We start from the raw sequence: 27,741 nt of genomic DNA, 5'->3' as shown, positions 1-27,741 counted from the left end.
AGGACCCACCTGCACACTTGGTGCGGCTGATGAGGGGCGGCCCCGGTTTGCCAGTGCCCCCCTCGCCGGGCCGGGTGAGCAGGACGCTGATCTCGTACTCCGTGTCAGGGTCCAGGTGCCAGAGCTTGTAGGTCTGCATGTTGACAGCGTGCACCTCCGACCAGGGCCCCGAGGTCATGCGGTACTCGATCTCCTTGCGCACGATGGGGCCGTCGCCGATGATGGAGTTGGTGTTGAGCTGGATGATGAGGTAGGTGGAGCCGGCCCGGAGCAGCTGGGGTGGGGCAATAGGGGTGGGGGGCTCTGGAAGAGAGCGCAGAAGGGGCAGGTGGAGCATCCCCAGAGCCAGGACAGCGCTGGCACAGCCACAGGTGCCATAGTTTTGTTTTATTGTTTACAGGCTGCAGATGACACATTTCCAGTGTCTCTTCCCACTCCAACCCACCACTCAGGCTGGAGAAGAGAACCTCTGGAGTGACCTAACTGTGGCCTTCCAGTATCTGAAGGGGCTACAGAAGAGATGGAGAGGGACTTTTTACAGGAGTGTGTAATGACAGGACAAGGGGGAACAGCTTCACTCTGACAGAGAGTAGGTTTAGATTAGATATCAGGAAAAGATTCTTCCCTGTGAGGATGGGTAGACCATGGCACAGGGTGCCCACAGAAGGTGTGGCTGCCGCATTCCTGGAAGTGTCTAAGGCCAGGCTGGAGAGGGCTCTGTGCGACCTGGTCAAGTGGGAGGTGTCCCTGCCCATGGCAGGGGGTGGGACTGCACGAGTTTTAACCTTCCAACCCAAACCATTATGGGATTTGTGCTGCAGAGCATGGAACAAACTCACATTCCCCACCCAGGGGAAGTGTGAGTTACCCAACTACAGGAAGGCATCACCCAGTCTTCAAACTTCAGTCTGTGCCCTCCATCACTTTCAGAAGGTTTTAACGGCTGCAATAGGATTTCCTCTGATCAAACCTTAATTATCTTTATAAGTCACACAGCCCAGCGTGGTGCTGCACAGTTTCACCATAATTAATTAATTCCCACCTACTGCAATCAGAAATAAACGATCTAAGGCCACCAGGAAAGGGAGTTTCTGGTTTTATGCTGCACAGTCCACAGTGTGAAACTGCAATCCCAGTGTCCCACCTTCCTCTGCACACAGTGGAACAGGAGCAGCCCATCCATGACCCAGAGTGGGCAAGGGCAAGATGCTGGGGGCTGGGGACACCACTGGGGACATCTCTCAGCCACCAACCCTGCAGGGACAGCAGCCCCCACGGGCTCACCCTTCCCTGTGGAGGTGAAGCAGGGTTACCAGGCCCTTAAGATACAGCAGGCGAGGGCAGCTGACCCACCTTTGACGATGAGCTCGGCGAAGTTGGAGACGCCGGCGCCGCGGGCAGACTGGGTGACGCAGCGGTACAGGTCCTGCTCCGCCTTGGACACCCCGTCCAGCTGGAAGGTGGCCAGGAAGCGCCGGTGGCTGATGTGCTTCACCGAGGCAGCCGGGACCACCTCGCCGCTCTGCCTCTGCCCAAAGGACACGCCTGGTGTCACACGAGGGGTGACGTGGCACCGCTGGGGCCACCAGGGTTGTCCCCCCAAATGATGCCTGCTTAGAAGCAGGGGGATTGCTCTTTTCTGCCATGCCCAGCAGGGATTTCTCTCACAGGAAAGCTGCGTGTGGGGCTGGTTTCACCACCACCGTCCCTCACCTGCATGAGGAAGCGCTCGGCCTCGGCAGCCTTGCCAGCAGCCACGCACTGGAAGGTGGCGTTTTGTCCCGCATTCACCTCCACGTCACCGAGGCGGGAGAAATGAGGCGCTTTCGCTGCCGAGGGACAAAGAGAGAGGTGAGGAAGGACCTGAGCCCCACAGCAGGAGACCCACTGCAGCACTGCTGCAAAAAAATCCATCCACATCCATAAATGCAGCCAGGGTGTCAGAGCTGAGCCAGTTATGGACAGCCCCAGTGCCCACCCTCCCAGCCTGGCTCTGGGTGAGGCGTGTGTTCCTGTCCCCACAGAACGGGCCAGTGTCCCAGGGAGGGATGAGCCTTTCCCTCCAGCACACAGCAGTGCTCCTGCCAGATGCAGGGTATGGGATTGATAGAGGGGGCAGCCCAGAAGAAATAGAGGGTGATGCCAAGAGCCAACATGTTGGGACTGTCTGGGATTTCGGGTCCCCACCAGCCCAGGTAGCCCCTCTTGATGGGGACACTTGTGTTCAGTCTGTGCTATTGCAAGATTTTATAAAAACTAAAGCAATGTTGGAGGTGGTGGGGATAGGGATGGAGATGCAAAAAAGGAGCCTCAGGGGTGCCCAGGAGATGGAGCTCCACCAGCCCAGGTAACACCAGGACACCAGGTGCCAGCAAGGCTGCAATCTGGCATTACACCCTCTGCTCTCCCCAGGACCATCCCAACGGACACCACCTCCAAGCCCTGCTGCTCACCCCACCAGCATCCCCCCCCTCAGGGCCCATCCCACGGCACTCACAGCACGGATAATTCAGGAGCAAAATATCATCCAGGCCCAGGTACCCTCTGCGCTCGCTGGAAACCACCGCCTCGAAGAGCACCTGGGGGCACCAAACAGGGGGTCACCCAGGGCCAGGGGGTCACCCACGGCCAGGGGGTCACCCACGGCCAGGGGGTCCAGGCTGGGGTTAGGGAGGGTCTGCTGGGCCTCACCTGGTACTCATTGGGCCAGAAGAGGCTGACAGCCAGCTCAGCCTGGTGCCACTGGCGGCCGTGCGAGCCGGACGCGTTCCAGACGGCGCTGCCCACCGGGGCCCCGGTGACGCGGACGTAGGCGCTGAGCGTGCCGGGGCTGTGCCCGTCACGGCTGAACATGAAGTAGCTGAACTGCAGGCAGTGCGTGTCGTTCTCGCTCAGCGCCTGCAGGAGCAGGTGAGCTTTCTGGCCCGGGGTGTGCTGAGAGGAGTTCACCATCAGGTAGGAGCCTGTGGATCATTGATGGTGAAAAAACAGAGAGACCTTTGTAGGCAACTGAAGTTTTAGTCACCTCTGGGATTTAAAGACAGCTCCACGTTATGTGATAGTGATGATTAAAACTGGCCTGAGGGTTGTGTTTGATTTTAGACACCTTGTAGAATCATGTAATGGTTTGGGTTGGCAGGGGGGAGACGGGGGAGAGAGTGGAGTAACTACAAGAGTGGTAAAGGGTCTGGAGGGGCCACACAGGAGGGGAATGAGGACAGCACTTGGGGTGCTCAGCTGGAGCAGAGGACACTGCCAGCAGAGCTCAGCAGGAGCTGCAGCTCCGATCTCTGCTCCCTGGGACAGGAGCCAGGGCAGGGCTGGAGCTGGGCCAGGGCAGGCTGAGGCTGCAGAGCAGGGAAAGGCTCTTCCCCCAGAGGGTTCAGGCACTGCCCAGGCTCCCCAGGGAATGGGCACGGCCCCGAGGCTGCCACAGCTCCAGGAGCCTTTGGGATTGAGCTCCAGGGGTGCCCAGGGGGGATTGTTGGGCTGCAGGAGCTGGATCAGTGATCCCTGTGGATATTCCAGCTCAGGATGTTCCATGGATGTTCCATCCTGCTCCAGGGGTGCCCAGGGGGGATTCTTGGGGGGTCTTGGCAGGGCCTGGGGTTGGACTCAGTGATCCCTGTGGGTCCCTCCCAACTAAGGAGATTCTGTGATTCTAATCCCCCTGTTCCACCTCTCCTGAGCTTTGCCAGCAGGCACAGAGAAGGTGGAGGATGTGGGGCCATTCCCATGTCCCCGGGGCACTGGTCCATGCCCAGTGAGGATGTGCAGGGCAGGAGGGACCCGGGATGGAGTCTGGGGCAGATCTTTTGGGCAGCAGCAGGACACTGCAGTGGGACAGGCTGCTGGATGGGGAGGGGAGGATCAGAGCTGCTGCCTCCCCAGGCACCGGGGTCAGGAGAGGATCTGGTGTCACCCTCCTCTAACTCTCACAGCTTTGGCTGCCTCAATCCCCCTCCCCAGCAGGGCCCCAGCTGTTTAGCTCCACTCCAGCTCCTCGTGTCATTTACCACACAGTTGTCACCACATTTAAACTGTGCTCAGCAGGCACTCACAGGGGGAAAACCTCTTTGGCTTAACGAGCAGCAACAGCATCCCAGCTCTTGGGGATGTCACTCCCAGATCTGCCTCACCAACAGCAGCTTTGGGATCCCACCTCCCACCACCCAACACCACCAGCAGCAAAACCAGCAGCCCCAGCACAGCCTTGAAGCTGCACTTATAGGGCAGGCAGGATGACAGTCCCAAAGGGGATCCCAAAGGCAGCATCACTCCCTGTCCTGCGTGCTCCAGCCCAGGCAGTCTGGAGGCAGGAGGGGGATGCAGGAGTCCCAGCCCCTCCTGGCAGCCCCCAGAGGTGCCAATCACAGCCCAAGGCTGGCACACAGGATGGATGTGAAGCTGCCCCACCAAATCCTCCCCCTCACCAAAGGAAAGGGGATTTTTAATCTCCATTTTAATACCAGCAGAAACTGTAAGTAACAAAGCTGGGCCATTTATTCGAGCCTACCATTGTTTTCCTGACAGTCAGTGCTTTGTTATTAATTAATTCTAAACTCAGGCACTTTTCCTCCCATCAACTCCCACTGAGCTGCTCCAAGAAAAGCCTGAGGAAGGTGAAGGGGAATTGTGGAGGGCACCCATCTACCCCCCTAAAACACCTGGGGTCACAGGGGGCACCCATCTACTGCCCCAGAGTTTGGGACCTGCCCCTGCAAGGACCCCAAACCCCCCTGGGGGTGACAGCACCAGCTGGGGTGACACGGTGCCAGCACTGCACACATCTCCCAGTGCATTCCTCAGGAACAGGAGCTGGAACAAGGGAAAGAAATCCCCAAAAGGGAAATTTTCACCACCTCACTGGCCCGTGCTGGCTGCCTGGCCCTGCCAGCCCCTTGGGGTGGCTACTCAGGGTGAAATAAAACGATGACAATTATTTCCTCGGAGTCCAGCACAGCTCGTTTCACCCACTGAGGGGAAGCTACTCTGTCCATGCTCCTCTTTCTTCTCCTCTCGTTTCCCCCAGCAAAATTACTTCTGCTCTAATGAGATCAGCCCCATTTGGTCCAGGCAAAGGCAGAGTGGAGAGAGACCATTGACCCACCCCACGCCAGGGGACATCTCCCAAAAGCCACCTCATTAATGAACGGGCTCTCCTTAACAATCCTCTGCCCTCCCTTCACAAACAAAAAGCCACAGGACCAAAATAAAGAGGCCAAGGCTAAAATTAAACCAGTTGATGTCGAGTTATTTTAAAAGACAGAGGATGCCCATGAGGTCACCTGGGAGCAGGGATGCACCTGAGCATCCCTCCTTGGCCAGGGCTTCCCACACACACTGTTTCCCCTCTTAATTTTCCTCCCTGCTGTTGCAGCATTGGAAAAAGCAGGTTCCAACCCCTCGCTTTTGTGTTATTTTTATCCTCCTCTGCTGTAAATATCTGGCATTAGCCTGAAGCCCAAGGTGTGGGTTGGGTTTCTTTTATAAAAATAAAGAGAAGAAGAGGAACTTTAAACTGCCAGAGGGCAGGGTCGGAGGAGATATTGGGGAGGGGTTGTTCCCTGTGAGGAGAAGCTGTGGCTGCCCCATCCCTGGAAGTTCCCAAGGGCAGTTGAAGCCCCTCTTGCCCAATGGGAAGGGGCAGCTCTTCCCATCCCCTGGGTCCTGCCTGCCACTGCATCCCTCCAGGGAAAACCCAAACACCCAGGGAAGATCCCACACCCCCTGCTTCCCTGTCTCAGTGAGTTTTTCCTCCTACAAGATCTCTGAGAGATAAAAATAAAGAAAACCTTCCAAGAGCTGTTAGAAGGCAGGGAAGGCAGCAGGGTGACAGGGAGAGGGCAGCACTGCCAGGCAGGAGGTGCCAGGGGACCAGCTCTGAGCCCTGCAGCATCTGTCCCCGGGAAATGCAACTGGGGGACAAAGCTGACTTGTGCTGGATCCTTCTCCGTGTCAGAAATCCACGTCAGGGATCAGGGCACCACTCCCCAGTTCTATGCTGAGCCTCTCCTGAGGCAGCCCCAGCACCAAGGGCTGATCTCCCACCACCTCGGGGGGTCCTTGGGCACGCTGCAGCCACTCCAATGGGAGCAAACAATCAGGCTTCATTGTTCCAGGGGTTCGTGGATGTGCAGCAGGGGCTGATTGGGAAGTGGGGCTGGAGCATCTCCCTGGATGGGATGGGAAGAACATCAGAGCTCCTCAGGGTGGGGAAAACAGTTCAGTGCCCCCAGGGCAGGGACAGGGCTGTGCAGAGACACAGCAGCTCCGTGCGCCAAGAAACTCCCATGAATAGGGGGTTTCCTATGTCAGTGAATCTGGAAGGAAAATCTAAGAAAAAGCACATTTGAAGGAAAAAAAAACACCCACAAATACGTTGCTTTAATATTTTGAGTGAGGGACCTTAGAGCCTATTTAAGTGTCAAAAGAGACTCCAGGAAAGCTGGGGAGGGACTTGGGACAAGGCAGGGAGGGACAGGACAACAGGGAATGGCTCCCACTGCCAGAGGGCAGGGCTGGATGGGAGATTGGGCAGGAATTCCTCTCTGGGAGGTGGGGAGGCCCTGGCACAGGTTGCCCAGAGCAGCTGGGGCTGCCCCTGGATCCCTGGCAGTGCCCAAGGCCAGGCTGGACAGGGCTTGGAGCAGCCTGGAACTGGGGAAGGTGTCCCTGCCCATGGCAGGGAATGGAACTGGATCAGTTTTAAGGTCCCTTCCAACCCAATCCAGTCTGGGACTGCAGGTTCACACCTGCCTTACCCAGCTCCCTGCAGCTGCTCCTTTAAAGATACAATTAAAGTATACAATAAAGGAACAATAAAGAAATGGAAAAAAAAAAAAAATAATCACGATTGCAACGTGGGAGAAACCAGTCTGTCATCTTCAGGTGAAAGAGAGACAAGTCAAGGGAAAGGATGTTCGGTCCAAACCAAACAAGAAAGCAAGAGGAGAGTGGGATGGGAAGGTAGCAGCAGGTGGCCAGCAGCCAGCGCTGCTCCAATAAATCCTACACTCCTTGAAACTGGCTGATCTCCAATAAAAACTCGTTTTAATCCGAGACCACGAGACTCCTTTGGAAAGTGCTCCCTGGAGAGGCCCTGGCGCTGTGAGATCCCTCTGATCCCCCGAGGTGCTGCCAGGACCAGGGGAGTGGTGGGGCTGCAGGAGCCTCATGGAAACCCCCCACCCAAAATGGGTAAAACCACCCAAGGGTGGTGCGAGGTGCCTGCACACCCCTGGTGCCCCAGGACCACGAGCAAACAGAGTCTGTGTGGTCTTAGGGCAGCTACAGGGAGAATCATCCCCTCCCCAGGGTGACACTGCAGTGTCCACACCACCCAGCCTGAGCTCACAACCTGAGCTTTCCCCACCAATCCTGGAGTTTATTCCTCAAACTCTTTGCCTTTCTTTAAGCCCCCCATCTCCTGCTGACCCACTTTCCTTCCCCAAGCAGGGAGAGAACCCCCGTTCCACCCAACCCTCCACCCCCTGCAGGCCCCCAGGCTTTAAACTCGGGCAATTCACTGTAGATTTTAAATTACAGCTGAATATTGAGCAGAAAACTCAATTAATTACAGGTTTCAGACTCTCCATCACGAACCACCTCAACCCCCAGCTCTGCTTTCCCCAGGAAACCCCCCTCTGGACACGCACCAATTAGGACAGCTCAGTTTGAAGCAAATACTTGGGAAAATAACCAAGGGAGGAGCAGGGACCTGTCAGCAGATCTCTGAGGGTTGTTTGCCCTCATCCAGCACACGCCAGGATGGAAGGGAAAGGTGATGGGGAAAGGGAATGGCAGAGGAGAGTTAATGGAGGGGAAAAGCCACATCAAGCAGGACGGGACAGTGAAGAGTTTCCTGTAGAGCAGGTAATATTTTAATGAACAGAAAATGTTATTTTTACTGATGAGCTCTAAACACACTCTCCATCTCTGTCCATCCTCAGCACAGGATTTGGCCTGCAGGGTCAGGCAGGAGCCAGCAGTCCCAAAAACAAAGAGCATCCAAAGCCCAGTGAGCCTCACTGAGCAAATGGGGTCAGGGAAGACTCGAGGGGGTCACAGCAGAGCAGGGGATGAGCAGAGCCCCCAGATGCAGCCAGGATGGTGCCCAACCATCCTCAGGGAGAGGGGAGTGCCTGGCTGGCCCTGCTCCCCCAGCCTGGCCACTGGAGAGGACACGGGCCCAGAAAATAACAAAAAAAAAATGGTTTAAAACCAATGATATTTTTAAAAGTCCATTTTTATTTTCTTCCTTACCATCCCCAAGACCTTGGAGATGCCTTAGACCCACAAGCCCTTCCCCACACAGCCAGAAACACTTTTTTTCCCCATTTCCCATGTAAATAGGGAGAGTTTTTCCCATTTCCCACGTAACCAGGGAGAAGCCAAGCCTAAAACACTGCAGAAATTAAACCAGGAGGAGCCACACAGCCCAGCCCTGGGGTAAAGGACACACGGGCAGGGCAGGGACCCCCAGGGACACGGGGGGACCCCGGACTCACCGTGAGGCAGGTCAGGAGTCAGGTGGGGCAGCAGGTAACTGCGGAGCAGCTCCCAGTCGAAGTCATCGTCCTCGCCCTGGCTGAACTCGCACTGGTTGGGGTCACTGTCCTCCTCGAAGGTGCAGCCAGCTGTGGGGACACACCCGTCAGCCCCTGAGCCCCCAGAGGGGCTGCCTCCTCCCCAAACCCCCACCAGGATGGTGTGACACCCCTGCAATGCTGGGGGGCTCCAGGCATCCCCCAAGGGCACCCTGGGCAGGGGTCTGGTCCTGGGGGCTGCCAGGGCCCCTCAGCTCCTGTGCAGCCCCACCAGAGACACGTCTCAGGTCCTGGGGAGAGTCCAGCAGCAGGAGCAGGTGCAGCTCCCAGCTTTGGTTATTGAGCATTGGTAAAACAAAGTGTTTCCCCCAGGAAACAGCACTTTGGCCACACAAAACTCCTGCCTTGACCCCAACCCTCCACCTGTGCATTGGGCTCTCGGGAGTCTCTCCGTGGCCTGATGAGCGTGGCAGCTCTGAGCCAGGACCTCCAACCGCCCTGAGCACAGCTGGGCCCTTGTGGCAGTTATGTTTTATCACAGATTCATCTCCTGGGGGTCTGAGGGTGTTTACACTGCACCCCCCTGGCCCTCAGCACGCTCTGCTGGGCACAGAGAAGTGAAGCAAATGCCAAAAGGCCGTTTGTTCCCACGGGAGGCGACACAGAGAGATGAGAGCCCCCTGATCCCACATCCAGCCCCCTCCCCATCCCACATCCAGCCCCCTCCCCATCCCCCATCCAGCCCCCTCCCCATCCCACATCTCAGCCCTGCCCCAGTTTCCAGCTGCCCCATCCATCCCTCCCATCACCCCACATCCATCCCAGCCCGGAGCTCAGTCCAGCTTTGCCGTGGGGCCACTGGTGGTTCACACTGCCCCATTGTCCCATTAAACCCACGATTACAGGGATGGGGCACAGCACTAATTAACGGGCCCTGGGCTGACGAGGGAAGGCCTGAGCAAGCCCCAGGAAGCCCTGAGCAAGCGGAATGAACAAAGGCAAATATCCCCTAATGGGCTGGCAGGAAAACAGAGCCGGGCCAAGGGATTATTTCCACTGTTTTCTTCCTATTTTATCGCGAATTACATCAGTAACTCCCCCCGCCGCCCGGGGATTTGGCGGTTAATGGCCTGGCTGCCAGCACGGGCTGTGCTCCCCTGCGCTCAGGGATGCTCGGATGCAACACTTAGTCAAACACGAGTCCAAACACCGGGAAAAAAGCCCATAAGATGCCCAGGAAATTTCAATCCCCATCTCTGTCACATATAACAAGACATTCGTGGCTTTTTTCGCCCTTTTGCAAAAAAAAAAAAAAAAAAAAAAAAAAAAAAAAAAAAAAAAAAAGTGGTGTTTTTTTTTAAAGCACGAGGAGGGCACATTCTGGCTGTGTCGCCAACTGGTTTTATTTTTCCCCCCTCTCTTTCTCGGAGACACAAGAAACTTCTTTTTTTTTTTTAAAAAAAAAAAAAAAAAATAAAAAAAAAAAGTTAAAGCATATTCTTTCCTATTCATATGTCTGGAGGCACAGAGACATCACAGCTTTCTCAAAGCCCTTCCCGAAATGGAGCGTCTGCCCGGCCCACGTGCGGATGCGCCCCCGCAGCCCCTGGTCCTCAGCTCCCACCACCAGACGTGTCGCCTTTTAGAGCCTGGAACTTGGCTGCACTTTCTAACGGGAGGGGAAAAAGCACAAATCTGTCAAAATTTTTTTCCAGGAAGGAAGGGGAAAATAAAGTAAATTTCAAAATAAAACAGTGTCGGAGAATAAGTGCCAAGTGATTTAAGAGAAGGAAAAAAAAAAAAAAAACAAGACCGAGTGTTTCTTTCCAAGATCTGCTGAGAGGGATATTCTGGGAGGCAGGAATTTGTTCTTGAGGGATTATTTTTTGGCCTGAGAAACCAGAGCAGAGACAAACAATGTTTCAGGCTGGCAGAGCCCCATTTCCCAGGGAAAAGTGATTCCTTCACCCCCAATAAACTATTCCCAGCTGATGGAAACATCATGAGATATTTATCCTGATCCTTCTCCTGGACTGCAGCCCCCCATCCAAATCCCCCTGCTATCAACCCCTGATGGAGCCACTCAACCCATGGCTGCACCACCCCACGGCTGCATCCTCAGCCACCCACGAGAGCCTGGGCTCCAGAAGTTTAAAATGCAATTACAGGGCAGATATTGTGCCGGCCGAGCTGATCCATCTCCCGCCTTCGGACAGGTTTATGGCCGTGGCTTTTCCCAGCACGAGCCTCCCTCCCATCCCCGGCACAGAACGAAGGCAGTTCCACTGGCCACTCCATTTCCCTGACTAATTTATCCATGATTTGTACACACGCGGGGAAAAAAGCCAAAGGGTTTCATGGTTTCCGTGAGTTATGGGATGCTCCTGGCACCATCCCTCCCCAGCCAAGGACAGGGCTGGGAGAGGCTGGACCTCCAGCAGGTTCTCCCTTCCTCATCACAGGATTAGGGGCATAAAATTAACACCTGAGCAATTAAATGCCAACAGCCCGACTGCACAAGGTGCGGCTGGAGGCTGCTGTGGAAAGCCAGAGAGGGGAAACCCAGAGCAATCTGCAAATATTTAATGTTTCATCACAACCTTCGCAAGGAGGGCGGGGAGGCTGCAACCCAAAACACCCCCCTGCAGCAGTGGGAGGGTGATTCCATCCCAGGGGCAGCAGGACAGGCACTGTAGGAGTTGGGTGAGGCTGCTCTGGGTGTTGATCAGCCCTAAAAACAAACCGAGGGGCCCCCAAGTTCCCTGAGCTGGCTCCAGGCCACGGTTACAGCAGCTCCAGGCGCGGAGGTGCAGGAGAGTGTGCAGGAGGTGTGATCCCAACGTGACAGCAGGTAAAAATACCACAGGGGGCTGGGGGGCTGCCCCAGGGGTGGGAGGTGTCCCAGACACGGCCTGAACCCCCCAAAGCTGCCCACACCACCCCAAACACAGAGCCTGCCCCATGTACAAGGCACAGCCCGTGCCAAGGGTGAGATGTGCCCTGTTAAACACCCCACACAAAACACCCCACAGCCTTCCTGGGCAGAGGGGAGACAGGTCTGAGCACCAACACGGGGGTTTAACACCAGATGGACCAGAATTTTTTAAAAAAAAATAAAGAAAAAGGAGGTGGTTTGAGAGGTTTGCTGAGGAGATGGGGATGGTGCTGCACAGCCTCCTGCAGGTGCTGCTGCCACCCCCATGGACCCACCACCTGCCCAGGTGGAAGGAAGCAGAGAGACAGGCACAAATGTGGAGTTTAAACACCAGATGAAGCAAAATTGTTCGAAAGAAAGCAAAAAAAGGTGGCTTGGGGGGTTTTCCAGGGAGCCTGCCAGCAGGTTTAGCATCCCCACTGCAGCACCAGGGCACGCTGAGAGAGCAGAGGCACCAACACGGGGGTTAAACACCAGATGGACTAAATTTTCTTAAAAAGAAAGAAAAGTGGGTGGTTTAATGGATTCACCAAGGAGAAGAGCAGCACTGCCACCCAGCACCCCCCTCCAGGGGGATGGAGAGGAGGAAATCTGGGCAGGGGAGGGACCAGCGATTCACAAGGAAGAGGGAGGAAAAGAAAGACCAAAGAGCCGAGTACAAAGGACAGCATCTCATTAATTCCCCGTGGCCACTGAGGAGCGTGGCTGCCTGCCCACTGCCCACCCCGCGCTCTTTCATCCACAGAGTCTTCGCTGCTCAAAGTTAATTACACACTTAAACCTTTCCTGTTTAACCTCCTGCACCAGGGGACTTGATCCACGGCTTCTCCTGCCTCTCCTTGAGCAGCCTTGAGGAGCCTCCTGGGCCAAAGGGCAGCCCAGGACCACCAGGATTGGGATCACAGCCCAGCACCACCAGGATTGGGAGCACAGCCCAGCACCACCAGGAATTGCAGGATTGGGACCACAGCCCAGCACCATCCAGGATTGGGATCACAGCCCAGCACCACCAGGAAAGCAGGAATCGTGCTCTCCCCCACTCAAGACCCTCTAGGGCATCATCTGATGGGAACCACACACCAATAATGTCCCCAAAACGGGGACAGGGGTTTTGAAAAATGGGTTCATACCAAAACTTTAAGAAGTGCTGCTTCCCCAGAGATAAAAAATACAGTGCAGGGCCCCAGGACACACAGTCCTGATGGGAAAATCCCATTTTGCTCCTGCTCTGGCTTAGCCAGGACTGGATCAGCCCCATGGTCACCTCTGGGGTGCAGCATCTCGGGAGCACAAGGCACAGCAAGGCACAGGCCCCAGCCAGGGGAGATAACACCGGTCATCTTTGAGAGTCAAGATAAAAATTTTTATTCCAGGCCTTTTCCAGCAGCTCCAGCCCTTCACCCAAAGTACCCCCAGCAGGAAATGGGGGGGATTGAGGAACCCCACAGGACACACTGCCCTGGCAGCCAAGTGCAAACACCCTGCAGAGTGACCCCACACCGAGATGTGTCCGGGGGTGAGCAGAGCTCTCCTGCCATCAAACCCAGAGGGAATGATCCTCTGCCTCCCAGGGGAAGGGATGGAGGCAGAGGCTTTGCAGCTGCACCCCCCCAAAGTATCACACCCAAAATCTCTCCTGTTAAACACACGTGAGGAAGACGCTCTTTGTTTGCACCAAAGGATGAAACCCTTCACGCGGGATATAAGATCAATGAGCTCCTGCAAAGGGGGAAACCAGAGCACAGAGGGGACGTGGTGAAGTCCCAGAACACCAACAACAGCCCGGGATCACCCCGAGGATGGCAGAGAGCCCAGGGAGCTGGGTGTGCTGGGATACAGCACCACAGCTCCCAGCAAGGTGCCATCCCTTCCCCCGGAGCAGAGCCAGCCTTCCCTTCCACCTCCCAGATCCCAGCTGCTATTTCAAGGTGTTTCCTTGGCACACTCCCACGGGAACGTGCCCCGGGAAGGAAACGCTGGGAGCCGCTTCCCTCAGGGTGCCAGCAGACACGGGGGACAGCGAGCACGTCCTGCAACTCCACCTAAAATTAGATCCACTCCTCAGCCAGTGAGATCCTGTGCACGGCACCCCACAGGTTCCTGGGCACGGTTAAAGGGATCTGGGATCATTCCCATCTGCAGGGGGCTCAGATTCCTGGGAGTGGGATGTTACAGGGGCTGTTCGGCACTGAGGATTTTCTTGATTTTTCTTGATTTTTCTTGATTTTTTTCTTGATTTTTTTCTTGATTTTTTTCTTGATTTTTCTTGATTTTTGTCTTGATTTTTTTCTTGATTTTTCTTGATTTTTGTCTTGATTTTTTTCTTGATTTTTCTTGATTTTTGTCTTGATTTTTTTCTTGATTTTTCTTGATTTTTTTTCTTGATTTTTCTTGATTTTTCTTGGCACTCGATTTTCCCAGCTCAGTGGGAAAATCCAGACAGGGAGAGGGTCCTGTGAGGCAGCACCCCAACATCTCACACCAACCAGGGCCCCCACCAAAGGTTGGATCCCCATGGGGACTCCAGGGAGCCAAAGCAGTTATTGGTTAATTTAGAGCTCCCCAATGTTAATTTAGAGCTGGTACAATGGCAGCTCCATATCCCATCCCAAACACCCCAGGATTTCACTGGGAAAACCTCTCCCAGCCCAAAGGGGAGTTAATCCCTCCACAGCTGCACTTGGCACATGCAGAGAGGGCCTGGGGCACCCCAAAGTGTTTCTTCCTCACACCCCAGAGATGATGACAAACCCCCACCCTGCCCCTCTGCTCCCCCCACACTTCTGCCAAAGAGAAACTTTTAAAAGAAACATCATCGCTGATTTCTCAGCCCCAATAAAAGCTGGTTGGAAGGATATGGAAAGCAGCACCGTTAGAATTCTCACCAGTAGTTTGTTTTGGTTCTCCGAATCATTTTAAATATTGTATTTAATAGAAAAATAATTTGCTCAAGCTGTAAGAAACATCAATTTTCAAACTTGAAGCCTTGTCTATTAGCCAGAGAAGCTAATGTGTAAACATTAGCAGCTCCAGGAACGCGTGGGGTTTGGCCAATTCAATTCCAGGGAGAGAGCAGCCAGATATCAGGAAGGAGGATTTGCATAATAAGTCACTTATGCCTGATAACCTCAGTGTTTGGAACACGCAGGACTAGAGAACAATATCCATCTGCTAGCAACTACAGAAGACATAAATCTCCTTTCCCCCCTGTTTTTTTGGCCGGTAAAGACTCTCTGTGACTTTTACCTGAAGGTCCACAAGGAGTTGCCAAACCCCCTGCAGCGAGTACCAGGCCCCAGCAGCCTCCGAGGAACCCCAGGGACAGGAGAGAATTGGCAAATCTGGATTATTCATTACAGACATTTTGAAGCAAATACAACTGGGAAAAATACAACTCCAAAGCCTTTGCAGTGCTACCGGGGATGGCTCGTGCCTGGGCAAGGACCAAGTGCTCCATACATCACTGTGTGGTGAAAATGCACTGAAAAGCAAAGGGGGAACAATTCCTCTTGCCAGAATCCTTCCTTGAGGCAAATCCAGCCGCCAACTGCAGCTCCACATCTCTGAGCTCCAGAGGGGTCAGCACTCCTTGTGCTGCATCACCCCAGTGCAGGTGGGGCCAGGAATGTCCCCCTGAGAGGGACACAAGCCAGGAGGCTTTAGCTCCATGTCCAGAGGGGATGTGGGGATTTAACATCCCATCCAAGGGCTGTTCCTGCAGAGCACCTGATCCAGCCAGGGCTGTTCCCACGTGTTGTGGTTTGAAAGCAAAACGAGTGAGAGGCTCCAAGTCAGAGATATAATTTAATAAGAAGAAAGGTAAAAAGGTAAAAATAAAATAAAATCAATGCAATAACACAAAGGAGCACTGCCAGAGTCAGAACACACCCTGAGCAGGGTGGGGGGAGCAGTCCAGGTGAGGGGCTCTTCCTGAAGCAGTGATCCCACAGAAAGGTCTGGGAGCTCTGCTCCTCTGGGAATCCAGTGGCTCAGGGCTGCTTGTCCTGTCCCAAATCCCAGATTCTCTCCAGGTGGGAATGCTTGGCTCCTCCCCCTGGGCATTGGGAGCATCTCCCAATGGGATGAGGAGTCGTGCAGTGGCTCCTTGATGGCCCATTAAACAGAGAGAGCTCCTGGAGGGAGTTCCCTGTGAGTCCTGGGCAAGGCATTGATGGGCCATGAGCAGAAGAGCCCAAAGGAGGGGCCTGGGAAAACACTGCCCCACCTGGTTCCAACAGCTCATGGGGATGGGGATGGGATAAATACTGTGTGCACATCCTACACCACAGCCCAGGACACCAAGGAAGGACCAGCATCACCCCATTAACTCAAACCCTGCTCCAGAGAGGTCCTGCAGCACAAAAACACCCTCGAGCTGCACAGCCAGGAGGCCACTAACCTGCAGCACAAGTGCTTTAATAATGAACCATCACTTAATTAACATCGTCAGCACTGCCTCTCGGCCTCCACGGGAAGAAAAACAAGGCAGGAAACCTTTGGAAGGCTCCGCGGTGCCGTTATTGATCACTCCCTGTGCAATTACAGCTCACGGGCTGCGGAGCTGTGCGACACCTTGGGGGGAAAAAAAATGGGAACAAATTAAAATAAACTGGAAAAGGCAGGAGGAGTAAAGCTCGTGTCACCCCTTGGCTCCTTTATTACTGTCAGGTCCCTGCTGAGGGCCCTGCACACCCAGAGAGACCAGGACCACGAGTCCCAGGGGGCACAGCACATCCCAGGGATGCCTGAGGACACGGAGATGCTCCTTTGGCATCAATTCAGGCAGGAAAAGCTGCTGCCCCAGGACACGGCAGCACCACCAAGGCCCTGGGGGACTCCAACACCAGCTGCAGAAATCATGGGAGAGACCAAGTTTTCCAAACCAACCCCACTGTGCAGGGGATAAGAACCTTCAGTCTCCCCTCCCACAGAGATCCCACCTCTCCATGGTACTGAACTCATCCCCCCAGGATGGAGCTGGTGCCAGCACTGGGAGGGCTTTGGGAGGCAGCTCCAGGGTCATTTATGGCCTTTCAGGGCAGAGAGTGGAGCTGCAGAGCCCTCAGCCCCCACCCAGCAGCATCCCCAGCCAGCCCTGGGTGGGATAAAGGGGGAGAAGAGGAGTAAGGCTCAGTGCCATGTAAAATCCAGGTCACCATCATCATCCTCCTCCTCCTGTGCCACCAGGAGAGGCAGGAACAGCAGCGTGGGCTGGGTGACAGCAGGGCTGGAAGGTGACAGTGTGTGATGTGGGCACATCCACCACCAGTGCCAGGGCTTGGTGCAATGGGAGTTAAAGGCAGGAGCCCCCACAGGAGGAATTAAAAGGATCCCTGTGGCCAGAGGGTCTGTCACAGCTCTGGGGAAATGCTGGACCACGCCAGGCACCCTTCAGCCAGGCACAGGTAATGAAATGGCAAATCCAGCCCAGAAAAAACAGCTTTGTTTTCACCAGTCCATGAGTTTGGCTCAGCCACCCCAGTCAGCACTGGCTGGGCACTCATCCATCCCGACCTGCAACACCCTCCATCTGCTCCAGAAAAAACTCTGGAATGACACTGAGAGTGCAGGAATGACTGAGGAGCCCCTGAAGTGCACACAGCACACTGCAACTCCATGGGAGAGCCACGAAATCCCAGTGCCCAGCACCTCCCACCTGCTCCCTGCACACATCCTGCCCCAGAGAGACTCCAGCTCCCCTTCCTGAGCAGCTGCAGCCACCATTCCATGGGAAGGAAGGCAGAAAACAGCCTTCCTGCAAGAGAAATGTCATTCAGAGCCAGCAGCTCCCCAGGCAGCAGCCTGGGTGAGAGACTAAATAAAAAGTTCAGCTGATATAAAGAGAAATAGCCCAACGTGGAGAAGGCACTGCTTTAGTTTAATATTGTTATAATCCAGGGAAGGCAGGCTGGTCGCTGGCTGCAGAAAAATCAATGGGATATTATCACTCAGCAGACAGATGAAAATACAGTAAAAATAAGTAGAAATAATAATAACAGAAATAAGAGAGTCCTTGAGAAGAGCCCCAGAGGGGAAGTGGCTGAACCTGCACCACAGGGAGAGTTCAGAGCCTGCCCTGGCACTGGGGGCTTCCCAAGCTGCTCCTTCCCAAAAAAACACACTGGGAAGCTGCAGCACCCACTGCCACAGGGCGCAGAGCCAGTGCCCCACTGACACCAAAAACACAGAACCAGGTGTCCCAGTGAGGACTTTGGGGTGCCAGGGGGTGCCCAGGACCACCCACCTGCATTAACTCAATTTACACTGGAGCACCTGAGGAAAGAGCATTTACACAGGTAATTACCCAGGGTGTCAGTTCACCTCTGCCAAAGGGCAGGATGTGCTGGCAGGAGATGAGGACCCGGCACCCAAGGGTGTGTGGGGCTGTGACAGGCTCCCATCCCCACTGGGGATGCCAGCAGTGGGGAAGGGCTTTGGAGGAGACCCCATCCCTGAGTGGACCTGCCTCAACTTCCTGACCAGCCTTGAAAACTGCTGCTGTTGAACCCTCCACCATCACAGCCTTTTGGAGCAACCCGAGGCCCCAGGGTGACACAGCACAGCACAGAGAGGGCTCTGCACCCCGAGGAGCCCCACAGAGCACCCCAAACCCACAGCAGCTCCGCAGACACCTCCAAATCCATCCAAAGCAAGGGAATGCAGTTTGCTGTACTCCATCCCTCCTTGTAAGTGCCCACAATGTTCCATCCCCTCTGGAGAAAAGCCATTCCCTCATCTCCTGCCAGGACACAGCAAGAAGATCCCTCGGGCAGTGCCCCAAAGTCAAGCCCCCAGCTCTGGGGGAGCAGCTGAGCCACAGCAAGTGATTTATCCCCTCTCCTAGACTGGCCACCCCTCGCCTCTGGTGCCCTCCTGCTCTGGGACATCCTGACCCATCCAGGGTCTGATTGCTGGACAGGGCCACACACACCCCTGGCTCAGCTGACTGGGCTAATTAGGCTGAAGAGCTCCAGCACAAAGCTCAAAGTGACCAGCAGTCCCCCAGGCCTGTCCCCAGAGCAGGACTGTGGGGACAGCAGCCTCGTTAAGGCTCAGCTCACCAGTGTCCCTGTCCCTCATCCTCAGAGCATCCCCCGCCGCCCCATCCCAGCCACAACCCTGATTCATTAATGATGTCAGCAAAGGCTGGATCCACACGGGGACTCCGGGGAGCCAGAGCAGTTGTTGGTTCATTTAGGGCTCCCCAGCACCAGCACAGCCCAGGAACAGGGAAGGATGGACGGTCTGGCAGCCCAGGGAGGCTGCAGGGAGCTGGGGAAGCTGTGCCAGCACAGCCACCCCATCACCGGTGATTTGCCAGTGTTTTTTTTTCAAGCCCAATTTTTTAAAAAGGCATCAAAAAATTGTGTATGACAAGAAAATACTCAGGAAGTTGCTCCAGCTGCAATGCACTCGCACCACCCCTCAGCTGCAGTGCAACACTCTGCTCCCACTGCACCCCTGCTGGGGACGGGGCTTTCCCAGATTCCAGGGGCCCACCCTGGGTGGGCAGGGGGGTCTCCAGGCCACAGGACAGCCCAGAGCCCCCCAGCCCCGAGTGGGGCCACCATCCCCACTGCAGGACACTGGGGCAGCCAAACACCCTCCTCCCTTACCCTCCTCCAGCTCCTCAACATCTGGAGCACTTCGGGAGGGCAGGAAGGGTCAGGAAATAACAAATTTATGGCCAACGCCAGTCAGGAGGCTCCTTCCAGCTGTGAATCTGTCACACAGTCAAGGTCACACAGCGAGACCCCAGACTGCATTCCTGGCATTCCCACTGCAGCCCAGCCTCCCCTCTGGAGCAAGGAGCACCCCAGGGGCCAGGCACCCACAGGAACAGCCCCTGCACCCCTCGGTACCCCACGGCACAGGGGGAAGTTCTGCTGTCCTGCTCCTGCAGCACCAGCACCAGATTTGGGGTCTGGCAGAGACATCCAGGGACAGGAAACAGGGACAGGAAACAGAGACAGCCCCGGCCTGGTGGCCACAATCCACAACTGGATTCACTCTCCAGGTGAGAGAAATCAGGGTGCAAAGCATGGGACCGGGAAACGTGCAGGAAACACGCAGGAAACAGGCAGGAAACAGGCAGGAAACAGGCTGGAAATACACAGGAAACAGGCAGGAAACACGCAGGAAACAGGCAGGAAATGTGCAGGAAACATGCAGGAAACAGGCAGGAAATGTGTGGGAAACATGCAGGAAACAGGCAGGAAACAGGCAGGAAAGACACAGGAAACACGCAGGAAATGTGCAGGAAACATGCAGGAAACAGGCTGGAAATACACAGGAAACAGGCAGGAAACACGCAGGAAACGTGCAGGAAACAGGCAGGAAATGTGCAGGAAACATGCAGGAAACAGGCAGGAAATGTGCAGGAAACAGGCAGGAAGCATGCAGGAAACAAGCAGGAAACAGGCTGGAAACAGGCAGGAAACATGCAGGAAACAGGCTGGAAACAGGCAGGAAACATGTTCCCCCAGCAGGGCCCAGGCAGGAGCTGCAGACCCGGGCTGTGACACCAGGCAGGACCTGCAGCAGCACACAGACAGACAGACAGACAGACAGACAGGAAGGAGCTGCTGCCAACAACCACCCTGCAAGCAGGAACAACACTCCTGATTTAATAATATAAAAAAAAAAAAAAAAACATAAAACAACAGCTGCAAAGGGCAGCTGACGTGAGTCCCCAGCGCTGGCAGCAGGGAGGGGAAAGGGCTCCCCTGCCTTTGCCTTCCAGCAGCTGGAAGAGCTGGACTTTGGCTTTTGATCCGGGCAGAAGGTGCAGAACCTGCCACTCCCAGGAAGGAACAGCTCAGGAAAACACAGGAAAGTCCCTGTGGCATTGCCAGCTCCACAGCCACTCCCCAGAAACACCTGTCACCTGGCCAAGAGGGGCAGGTCCCGTGTCCCCAGCACATCCCAGCTGCAGGCTGGCACCCCCTGCCCACCCCAAAACCCACCCACACCCCTCCCAGCACGGCCAAAAGCACCAGCAGCTCCAGCCAAGCCACCTGCAGTGGGGAGGAAAAGCTCCATCTCCAGGATCTGTTTATTCTGAGGCTGCCAAGGAGGAGGCGATTAGCTCCAGGGGGGAAAAAAAAGTGTTGGGAATCCTTCTTGTCCAGAGGGGAAAGCCTCAGTTTCACCAAGTAAAAGGAGGGGTCTCCAGGCTGGGATGGGGGAGCAGAATCCCAGGAAAGCTGCAAAACAAACCCTGAGTTGCCACGGGAGAGAAGAGGTTTGGGAATCTTGACATTTATTGGTGCAGTAACTAAGGGCTCCCAGACACGTCTAATAAGACAATTATAGTGCGTGTCAATAATAGATTATTAAAAACCTTATTTGAGGGGGTTTAAGCAGGCAGATGGCAGGGCCAGGTCGATGAGGCTCTCCAGGGCCTCCCAGCTCCCAGGAATGCGGCAGGGATTTGCCTTCCCTGCCCACAGCCCCTCGTGTTTAACCCTCACACGGCTGCCCAAAGCACAGCACAAACCCCTGCAGAGGGGCTGCAGCCAGAAGGAGATTGCTGGGGGGTGTTCTGGGGTCCTCAGAGCCCCCAGCCCCTCTGCAGAGCCAGGACTGGGGGATGGAGCGATGGGAAAAGCCCCATCCCAGGTGCAGATGAGGGAAAAAACAACATCAACAGGCAGCAGGGGGATTGTCACCGGCAGGGCAGGGGTTAAAGCCACCAACACCTGTCCCGGCCTTCCAAGGGGGTGTCACTCCTTCCCCAGATCCTGCGGGGTTTATTCTGGGAAAGCTCCCAGGGCAGCTGGAATAGCGCTGGGTTTTTTCTTAGTTTAGATAACAAAAGGAAAAATGTGCATTGTGGGCCAGGAGGTGACTCACAGCATCCCTGTGCCCAGGGCCGGGGCAGCTCCAGCACCCGGGGGAGAACATGAAACGGGAGTTTTGGAACAAGAAGAAAAGGGTAAAAAAAAAAAAAAAAAAAAAAAAAAAAAAAAAAAAACCCACGAAATAAATTTAACTGCAAGTCTCGATGGGGGAGAAAAAAAAAAAAAAAAAAAAAAAAAGCACTGCCAGGCTCCACCAGGGAGCTGCACATACAAAGCCAGAGGAAAAAGGGAAAAAGTCCATCCAGGAGCATCAGCATCACTCGGAGCCTCCCCAAATTCTGCTTCTCCCTCGTGGAGAGTGAAAATCCACCACATCCCGTGTCCCCCTGCACGCCCTGGAGAGCCGAGGGCTCGGCAGACAGAAACCTCTGCCCTGGGCTCGCTCCAGCACGTCACCAGGATTTTCCGGAGCGCCCCAGCGCAGGAGCCCCGAGGGGGTTTGCACCGTCTGGGAAAGGGCACGGCACTGCCAGGGCTGGAAAAACACGCGTGGGAGCGAACGAGAGGAAGAGCTTCTTCCCCGGCACGGCAGAACACGCAAGAGGGAGAAAAAAAAAAATAAAAAAATAATAAATAAATAAACCAGGAAGCCTGAAACAAGCTGACAAGGAAAATGTAACGCTCTCGCACGTTTCATGCGCTCGGGGAAGGCGGGAGAGCCCATGGACAGGCGGGTGGAGGGAAAAAACACCGGGAAAAGCGGCACCGAGCGCCGGGAGGGCACAAAACACTGACCCGGACCCCAGCAACAGCCGGGGACTGCCCTGACCCCCTTCCCCGAGCACCCCCTGCCCTTCCCTTCTCCCGGCCCCTCCTGAGCCTGGTGACCATTAACGGGCGGGGACAGCCCCTCTCCTGACCCCCTTCCCCAAACATCCCCTGCCCATCCCTTCTCCTGACCCCCATGGCCGTTAACGGGCAGGGACAGCCCCTGCCCCGACCCCAAACATCCCCCGCCCATCCCTTCTCCTGCAGCTTCCCCTCGGGAGGTCAGGATTGCCGGGGAGCGCTGGGCTGGGGCTGGGGGCGTCTCTGGAGGGGCTCAGACTGTTTGGGGAGGGCTGGAGGATGCTGGTGCCGGCTGTGGGACCAGCCGGGGCCAGGCAGGCAGGACGGGCCCCCCGGGTGTGCCCTGTCCCCGCGGGGGGTGACACGGGTGACCCTGAGCCCGGGCGGAGGGAAGGAATGGGAACAGACGCCGTTCCCGGGGCCGGGATTGGGGTCGGGGCAGGGCTGTCCCCGCCCGCTAACGGTCACCGGGGTGGGGAGAAGGGATGGGCAGGGGATGCCCGGGGAAGGGGGGTTGGAGCCGAGCACAGCCAGGTCCCGCAGGATCCCGGCAGGATCTGTGTCCCATCACCGGGGCTGTGTGTTCCCAGGGCCGGGAAACGGCCCCGGAGCGCCGGGAACAGGGGCCGGGACCCCCGAACATCTCCCTGCTCAATTCCTGGGCTGCGGCACAGAGAAACAGGGGTGCGCCTTACCTTGGAGTCATTCGGGTGGGGAAACATCACTGAGTCCAACCAATGCCCCCAACACACCCCCCAGTGCCCCCAACACACCCCCCAGTGCCCCCAACACATCCAGTGCCCCCAACACATCCCCCGGTGCCCCCAACACATCCCCCAGTGCCCCCAACACATCCCCCAGTGCCCCCAACACACCCCCCAGTGCCCCCAACACATCCCCCGGTGCCCCCAACACACCCCCCAGTGCCCCCAACACATCCCCCGGTGCCCCCAACACATCCCCCGGTGCCCCCAACACATCCAGTGCCCCCAGCACACCCCCCAGTGCCCCCAACACATCCCCCGGTGCCCCCAACACATCCAGTGCCCCCAACACATCCCCCGGTGCCCCCAACACATCCAGTGCCCCCAGCACATCCCCCAGTGCCCCCAACACATCCCCCAGTGCCCCCAACACATCCCCCAGTGCCCCCAACACATCCCCCGGTGCCCCCAACACATCCAGTGCCCCCAACACATCCCCCAGTGCCCCCAGCACATCCCCCGGTGCCACATCCGCCTCTCCTGGCAGGAAGGTGCTTTCCCTTTCCTGGGAAGGCACAAAGCGGAGGGAAATACCCGACCCTGCACAAGCTCCTGCCCCTCACGGGGCCCTGCGAGCCCCCGGCCACGGTCCCCCAGCAGGGAAAGGCTCCGTGTCCTGCTGCAGAGAGCTCGGGGGGGGAGATGGGGCTGGTGGCCTGACCCTAACCCACATCCCAGCGCTGACCCCACACCGGCCCCGCATTACTCGGCTCAGGGGCTCAGCCGGCGCCCCCATCCCCAGCAGGTCCCCCCGGGCCGGCAATGGCAGCCACAGTTCAGCCACTGCAAAACCTTCACGAGCCACAAAAGTTTAAAGGCTGCAGGGAGAGGCAAAGAACGCCCCAAAGGCCGAGGGGAGCCGTGACCAGGGCTCGCCACTCCTTCCCCGTGCCTCAGTTTCCCCTCCTATGGAAGGGACCACGCTGCGCCCCTTCCTCACAAAGACACAGCCCAAAAAACCCCCATTTGATATGAAAATATCCACCAAGACGAGCAGCTGGCTCTCCCCAGCAGCCCAGAGCACTTGCAAATGGCTTAAATATTATTTTTTTTCCCAGCCGTGCCCTCTGTGCAGCCCCGGGGACAGCCGGGCACCCCCCCTTGGCCGAGCCGGAGCAGCAGGAGGGGCAGCAAAGAGCGGATCGGGGTGAAAATAAATCCCTGTGGATTCACTGCGGGGCCGAGCCCGCTCTGCGCTGGGGGAAATGGAGATAACACACCCCGGTTCACTCCAGCACCAGCGGCGGGTTCATCCTGCCCTTGGCTGTCCTGAGGGGAGGGGAACCCACCGAGGGAAAGGGTTTGCTCCCACAAACCCCCCCAGTGCCCCCCAGTGCCCCCCAGTTCCCCCCAGTCCCCCCCAGTGCCCCCCAGTCCCCCCACTGCCCCCCAGTGCCCCCTCCAGTGCCCCCTCCAGTGCCCCCCAGTCCCCCCTGTGCCCCCAGTCCCCCCCAGTCCCCCCCAGTGCCCCCCAGTGCCCCCCAGTCCCCCCAGTTCCCCCCAGTCCCCCCCAGTGCCCCCCAGTCCCCCCCAGCCCCTCCCGGTGCGGCCCCTCAGCCCGGAGCCCCCCGAGCATCGCACACACAGCAGGGCCGGGGGGCAGCAAACCCCAACCCCCCCCCCCATGAACCCCCATTAGAGCGCCGAGCCCCCCGCCAGCTCCGTGCCTCAGTTTCCCCATCGCCCCCCCTGCCCAGCCGCGGAGCTCAGAGCAGCGGCTTCCCCCGAAATACAGCACAACCTCAAAACACAAACCCACTCCCCAATTTCCCTGAGCCGGGGGGGCCTGGGGGGTCTCACACCCCGCACCCCCCGCTCCGGCCCCCCTCGCTCGGGTCACCCGCCGTTTGTTTTCTCTCGGGGTGTCACAGTTTGTGATCTCTGGAGAAATGCCACCACCCCAAAAAAACCAAACCCAAACCGCCGCACCACCGCAGGGACCGTGCGGAGGTGAGCGGATCGGGTTTAAAGGTAAAAAACCAAAGAACGAGGTAAAAATGCGCTTTAACGTGTCAGCGCTGCCGGGAGCGGGGGCGGCAGCCCAGGGACCCCTCGGCTCCAACTCCCCGCTCCCCAAAAAGCGCTGGCAGCCCCCGGCAGGACCCCAAACCCCCACTCCCCGCAGCACCCGAGCCCCCTGCAGCCCCCCGAAGGGATGGGAGCGACCCCCCGCACCGGCCCTTCCCCGGCCTCTCCGGGGGGCTCGGGGGGGCTCGGGGGGGAAGGAAAACATATAAAATACGGAAATTAATCAAATTAACGGATGGATCGGGTTCGGTGCCAGTCCCCGGTACCCCCGGGAGGCGCAGGGCGGGACCAGCCCCGCCACCTGCTCCTGCCCGAGGGTCCCCAACCCCCCTGGGACCCCCGTGAGAGCACCGGGACCCTCCGCCCCCCGGGCACGGCCGGGAGGGTCCTCTCTCCTCTCCCCCAGGGGAAGTTTTCCGGGCCGGGGCGCGGGGCAGGGGGCGGCCCGGTACCGGGGGCTCGGCGGTGCCCGGGGGGAGCGAGGGGGATCCCGGAGGGGAGCGAGGGGGATCCCGCGGCTTCACCGAGAACGGGGGTCCCGAGGCGGACCCCTCGGTGGGAACAGGCGGCGGCGGGACCCCGGGGGCGGCCCCGGTACCGCACCGGGCGGCAGGACCCCCCTCTCCCGGTACACACACAGACCCCCACCATGCCCCGTTACACCCCCCCGTGCCCCGGTCCTACCGGCGGGGGTCTCGGTGTCCAGCGCGTAGACCCGCAGAGCCAGAGCCAGCAGCAGCGCCCGGGCGCTCCGCATGGTGCGGCCGGTCCGGGGGGGGACCGGGCGGGACCGGGCGGGCGGGACCGGGCGGGGACCGGGGCGGGGGGGCGGACCGGGGGGCGGCGGGGCCGGGGAACCGGGCGGGGGGCGGACACCGGGGGGCGGCGGGGCCGGGGCCGTAGAACCGGCCGGGGCCGGGCCGGGGCCGCCGCCGCCGCTGCGCGCCCGCGGTTCCGGCGCGGCGGGGGCGCAGCGGGGGCCCCGCGCCCGCCCCGAGCCTCAAATACCGGCGGCGGCGGCTCGAGACCGCCGTGACGTCACCGCCGCCCGCGGGGGGAATGGAACGGGGGGGGGGGGGGGAATGGGGGGGGCGCCGCCGGTACCGGGAACGGGAACGGGAACCGCGGGCGGGCCGGCGGCGCCCCCTGGCGGACACCTGCGGGGCTGCCGCGGGGAACTTTCGGGGGCAGCGGGGAAGGGGCGGGACCGGAGTTTTGGGGGGATTTGGGGGGGTCTCCGCTCCCCTCGGGGGTTCCCGGGAGATGGGGGGCGGCGAGGGGCTCTCCGGTACCGGGGGCAGCGGGGGAGGCGCTGTACCGGAGTTACAGGGGGATTTGGGGGGGTCTCCGCTCCTCTCGGGGGTTCCCGGAATTGGGGGGCGGCGGGGGGCGCTCGGGGAAGGGAGGAGGGTCTCCGGTACCGGGGGGATCGAGGGGAGGGGGCGGTACCGGAGTTACGGGCAGGGGGGATGATGCGTGAATTGGGGAGGGTCTCCCGTAGCGGGGGGCGCGAGGAGGGGGATACCGGACACCGGGGGAGAGGGGGGGAAGCCCCAGGGAGGCCGAGATGGGGGTCCCGGGAATTACCGGACCGAGGGCGGTGCCCGGTTAGGGAAGGGGGTCTCCGGTACCGGGGAGGGGGGCCTGGGCGGCCCGGGATGGCTCTGGTCTGGGGGCGGTGCGGGGGGGACCCCGCCAGGGTATGGGGGGAACACGGGGGTCCCGGCTGCAGGGAGAGCCCGTTGGAGGGTCCCCGTCCCTGCGGGGTCTCCTGTTGCTGCAGGGGAAGAGGGTTCCCTGTTCCCTGCCAGGCTTTGGGGGGTGGGGTCTCTGGTTTCCCGGGAGTGCAGGGATGGATGCAGGAATAGCCCCCATTGTGGGGGGGCTGCCTCCAGGCCCCCCAGGTGCAAGGGGGTGACTCCAGGGGTCCCCACCAAGCCGGAGTGGGTCCTGCAGGGTCTCCAGGTGCGGGGAGGAGGCTGGGACAGAGGGAGGTGATGGTGACACCGCCCTGGGGGGTTCCCCAGCCCCCAGAGCCCCCATCACCCCCAGGCTGTGCCCGAGGCTCTGGGCAGAGACAACACCCCGTGGGGTGGACACTGGGGACAGAGCCCCCTGCTCACCCCAGGACACTGAACCCCCCTGGGTCTCCACACGGGCTGGATGTCCTTGGGGACAGGGACAGGAGGGTGACAGGGAGAGCTGGACAGGGCTCTGGGGGGTGGCAGTGGCACCTGAGATCCCGGTGACACCCAGCAAAGCCCCCATTCCCCGGGGGGGCAGAGGGAGGGGCAGGGTCTGACCCAGAGTGAGCAGAAGGGAGAAAACCCCACGGGGATGTAAAAGGAGGGAAATCTCTGTGTCTCTCCCAGCCGAGGGCACAGGAGCAGAGCTCTGGCAGCCCGGGCCCCGCCAGCACTGCCAGCAGCGATGAAAGGCCCCTTGTTCACCGACATCCTCTCCAGCCCTATTTCTGGAGGAAAATGTTTTCCCAAAGGTTTGGGGTGAGGAGGAGGGGAACGTCAGCTTTCCGGTGTGATCTGTGCTGGGCTCACCTGCCCTGGCTGTGGCTCCAGGGGGGAAACTGGGCACAGGAAAACCTGGAAAGCAGAGAAAACAATGCTGGGAATATTGGGAATTCTTACCCCAAATCACACAGGGAGAGTCTCTGGCATTGATTTGGCTTGTCCTGAAACACATCACCCTGTCACCAGCACCGGGGGGGTGACAGGGGGACAGGGGACACACCTGAGTGTGGCTGAGCCCAGTGAATCCACGGGAAGCTCCCAGCCCTGCAAGTAGGACAGCACTGC

At 58.1% G+C, this 27,741-nt stretch overlaps 1 protein-coding gene across 1 annotated transcript in view; it reads right to left on the bottom strand.

The window, feature by feature from the left end:
* The window catches only part of PTPRU (protein tyrosine phosphatase receptor type U), a 58,841-nt gene extending 33,146 nt beyond the window's left edge, over nt 1-25,695 (bottom strand). The window contains exons 1-7 of the mRNA XM_083879234.1: nt 25,613-25,695; nt 8,511-8,639; nt 2,692-2,963; nt 2,498-2,579; nt 1,714-1,829; nt 1,354-1,528; nt 10-303 (exon numbers count right to left, since the gene is read on the bottom strand). Of these exons, the coding sequence (XP_083735360.1) occupies nt 10-303; nt 1,354-1,528; nt 1,714-1,829; nt 2,498-2,579; nt 2,692-2,963; nt 8,511-8,639; nt 25,613-25,685 (1,141 nt within the window). The 5' untranslated portion in view covers nt 25,686-25,695. The remainder of the gene's footprint in view (nt 1-9; nt 304-1,353; nt 1,529-1,713; nt 1,830-2,497; nt 2,580-2,691; nt 2,964-8,510; nt 8,640-25,612) is intronic.
* Nucleotides 25,696-27,741: the final 2,046 nt, after the last annotated feature.

The sequence above is a fragment of the Zosterops lateralis genome (genome assembly GCF_965231275.1).
Source record: "Zosterops lateralis genome assembly, chromosome: 28".
Lineage (NCBI taxonomy): Eukaryota > Metazoa > Chordata > Aves > Passeriformes > Zosteropidae > Zosterops > Zosterops lateralis.
This window is presented reverse-complemented; position numbering and strand designations above follow the sequence as displayed.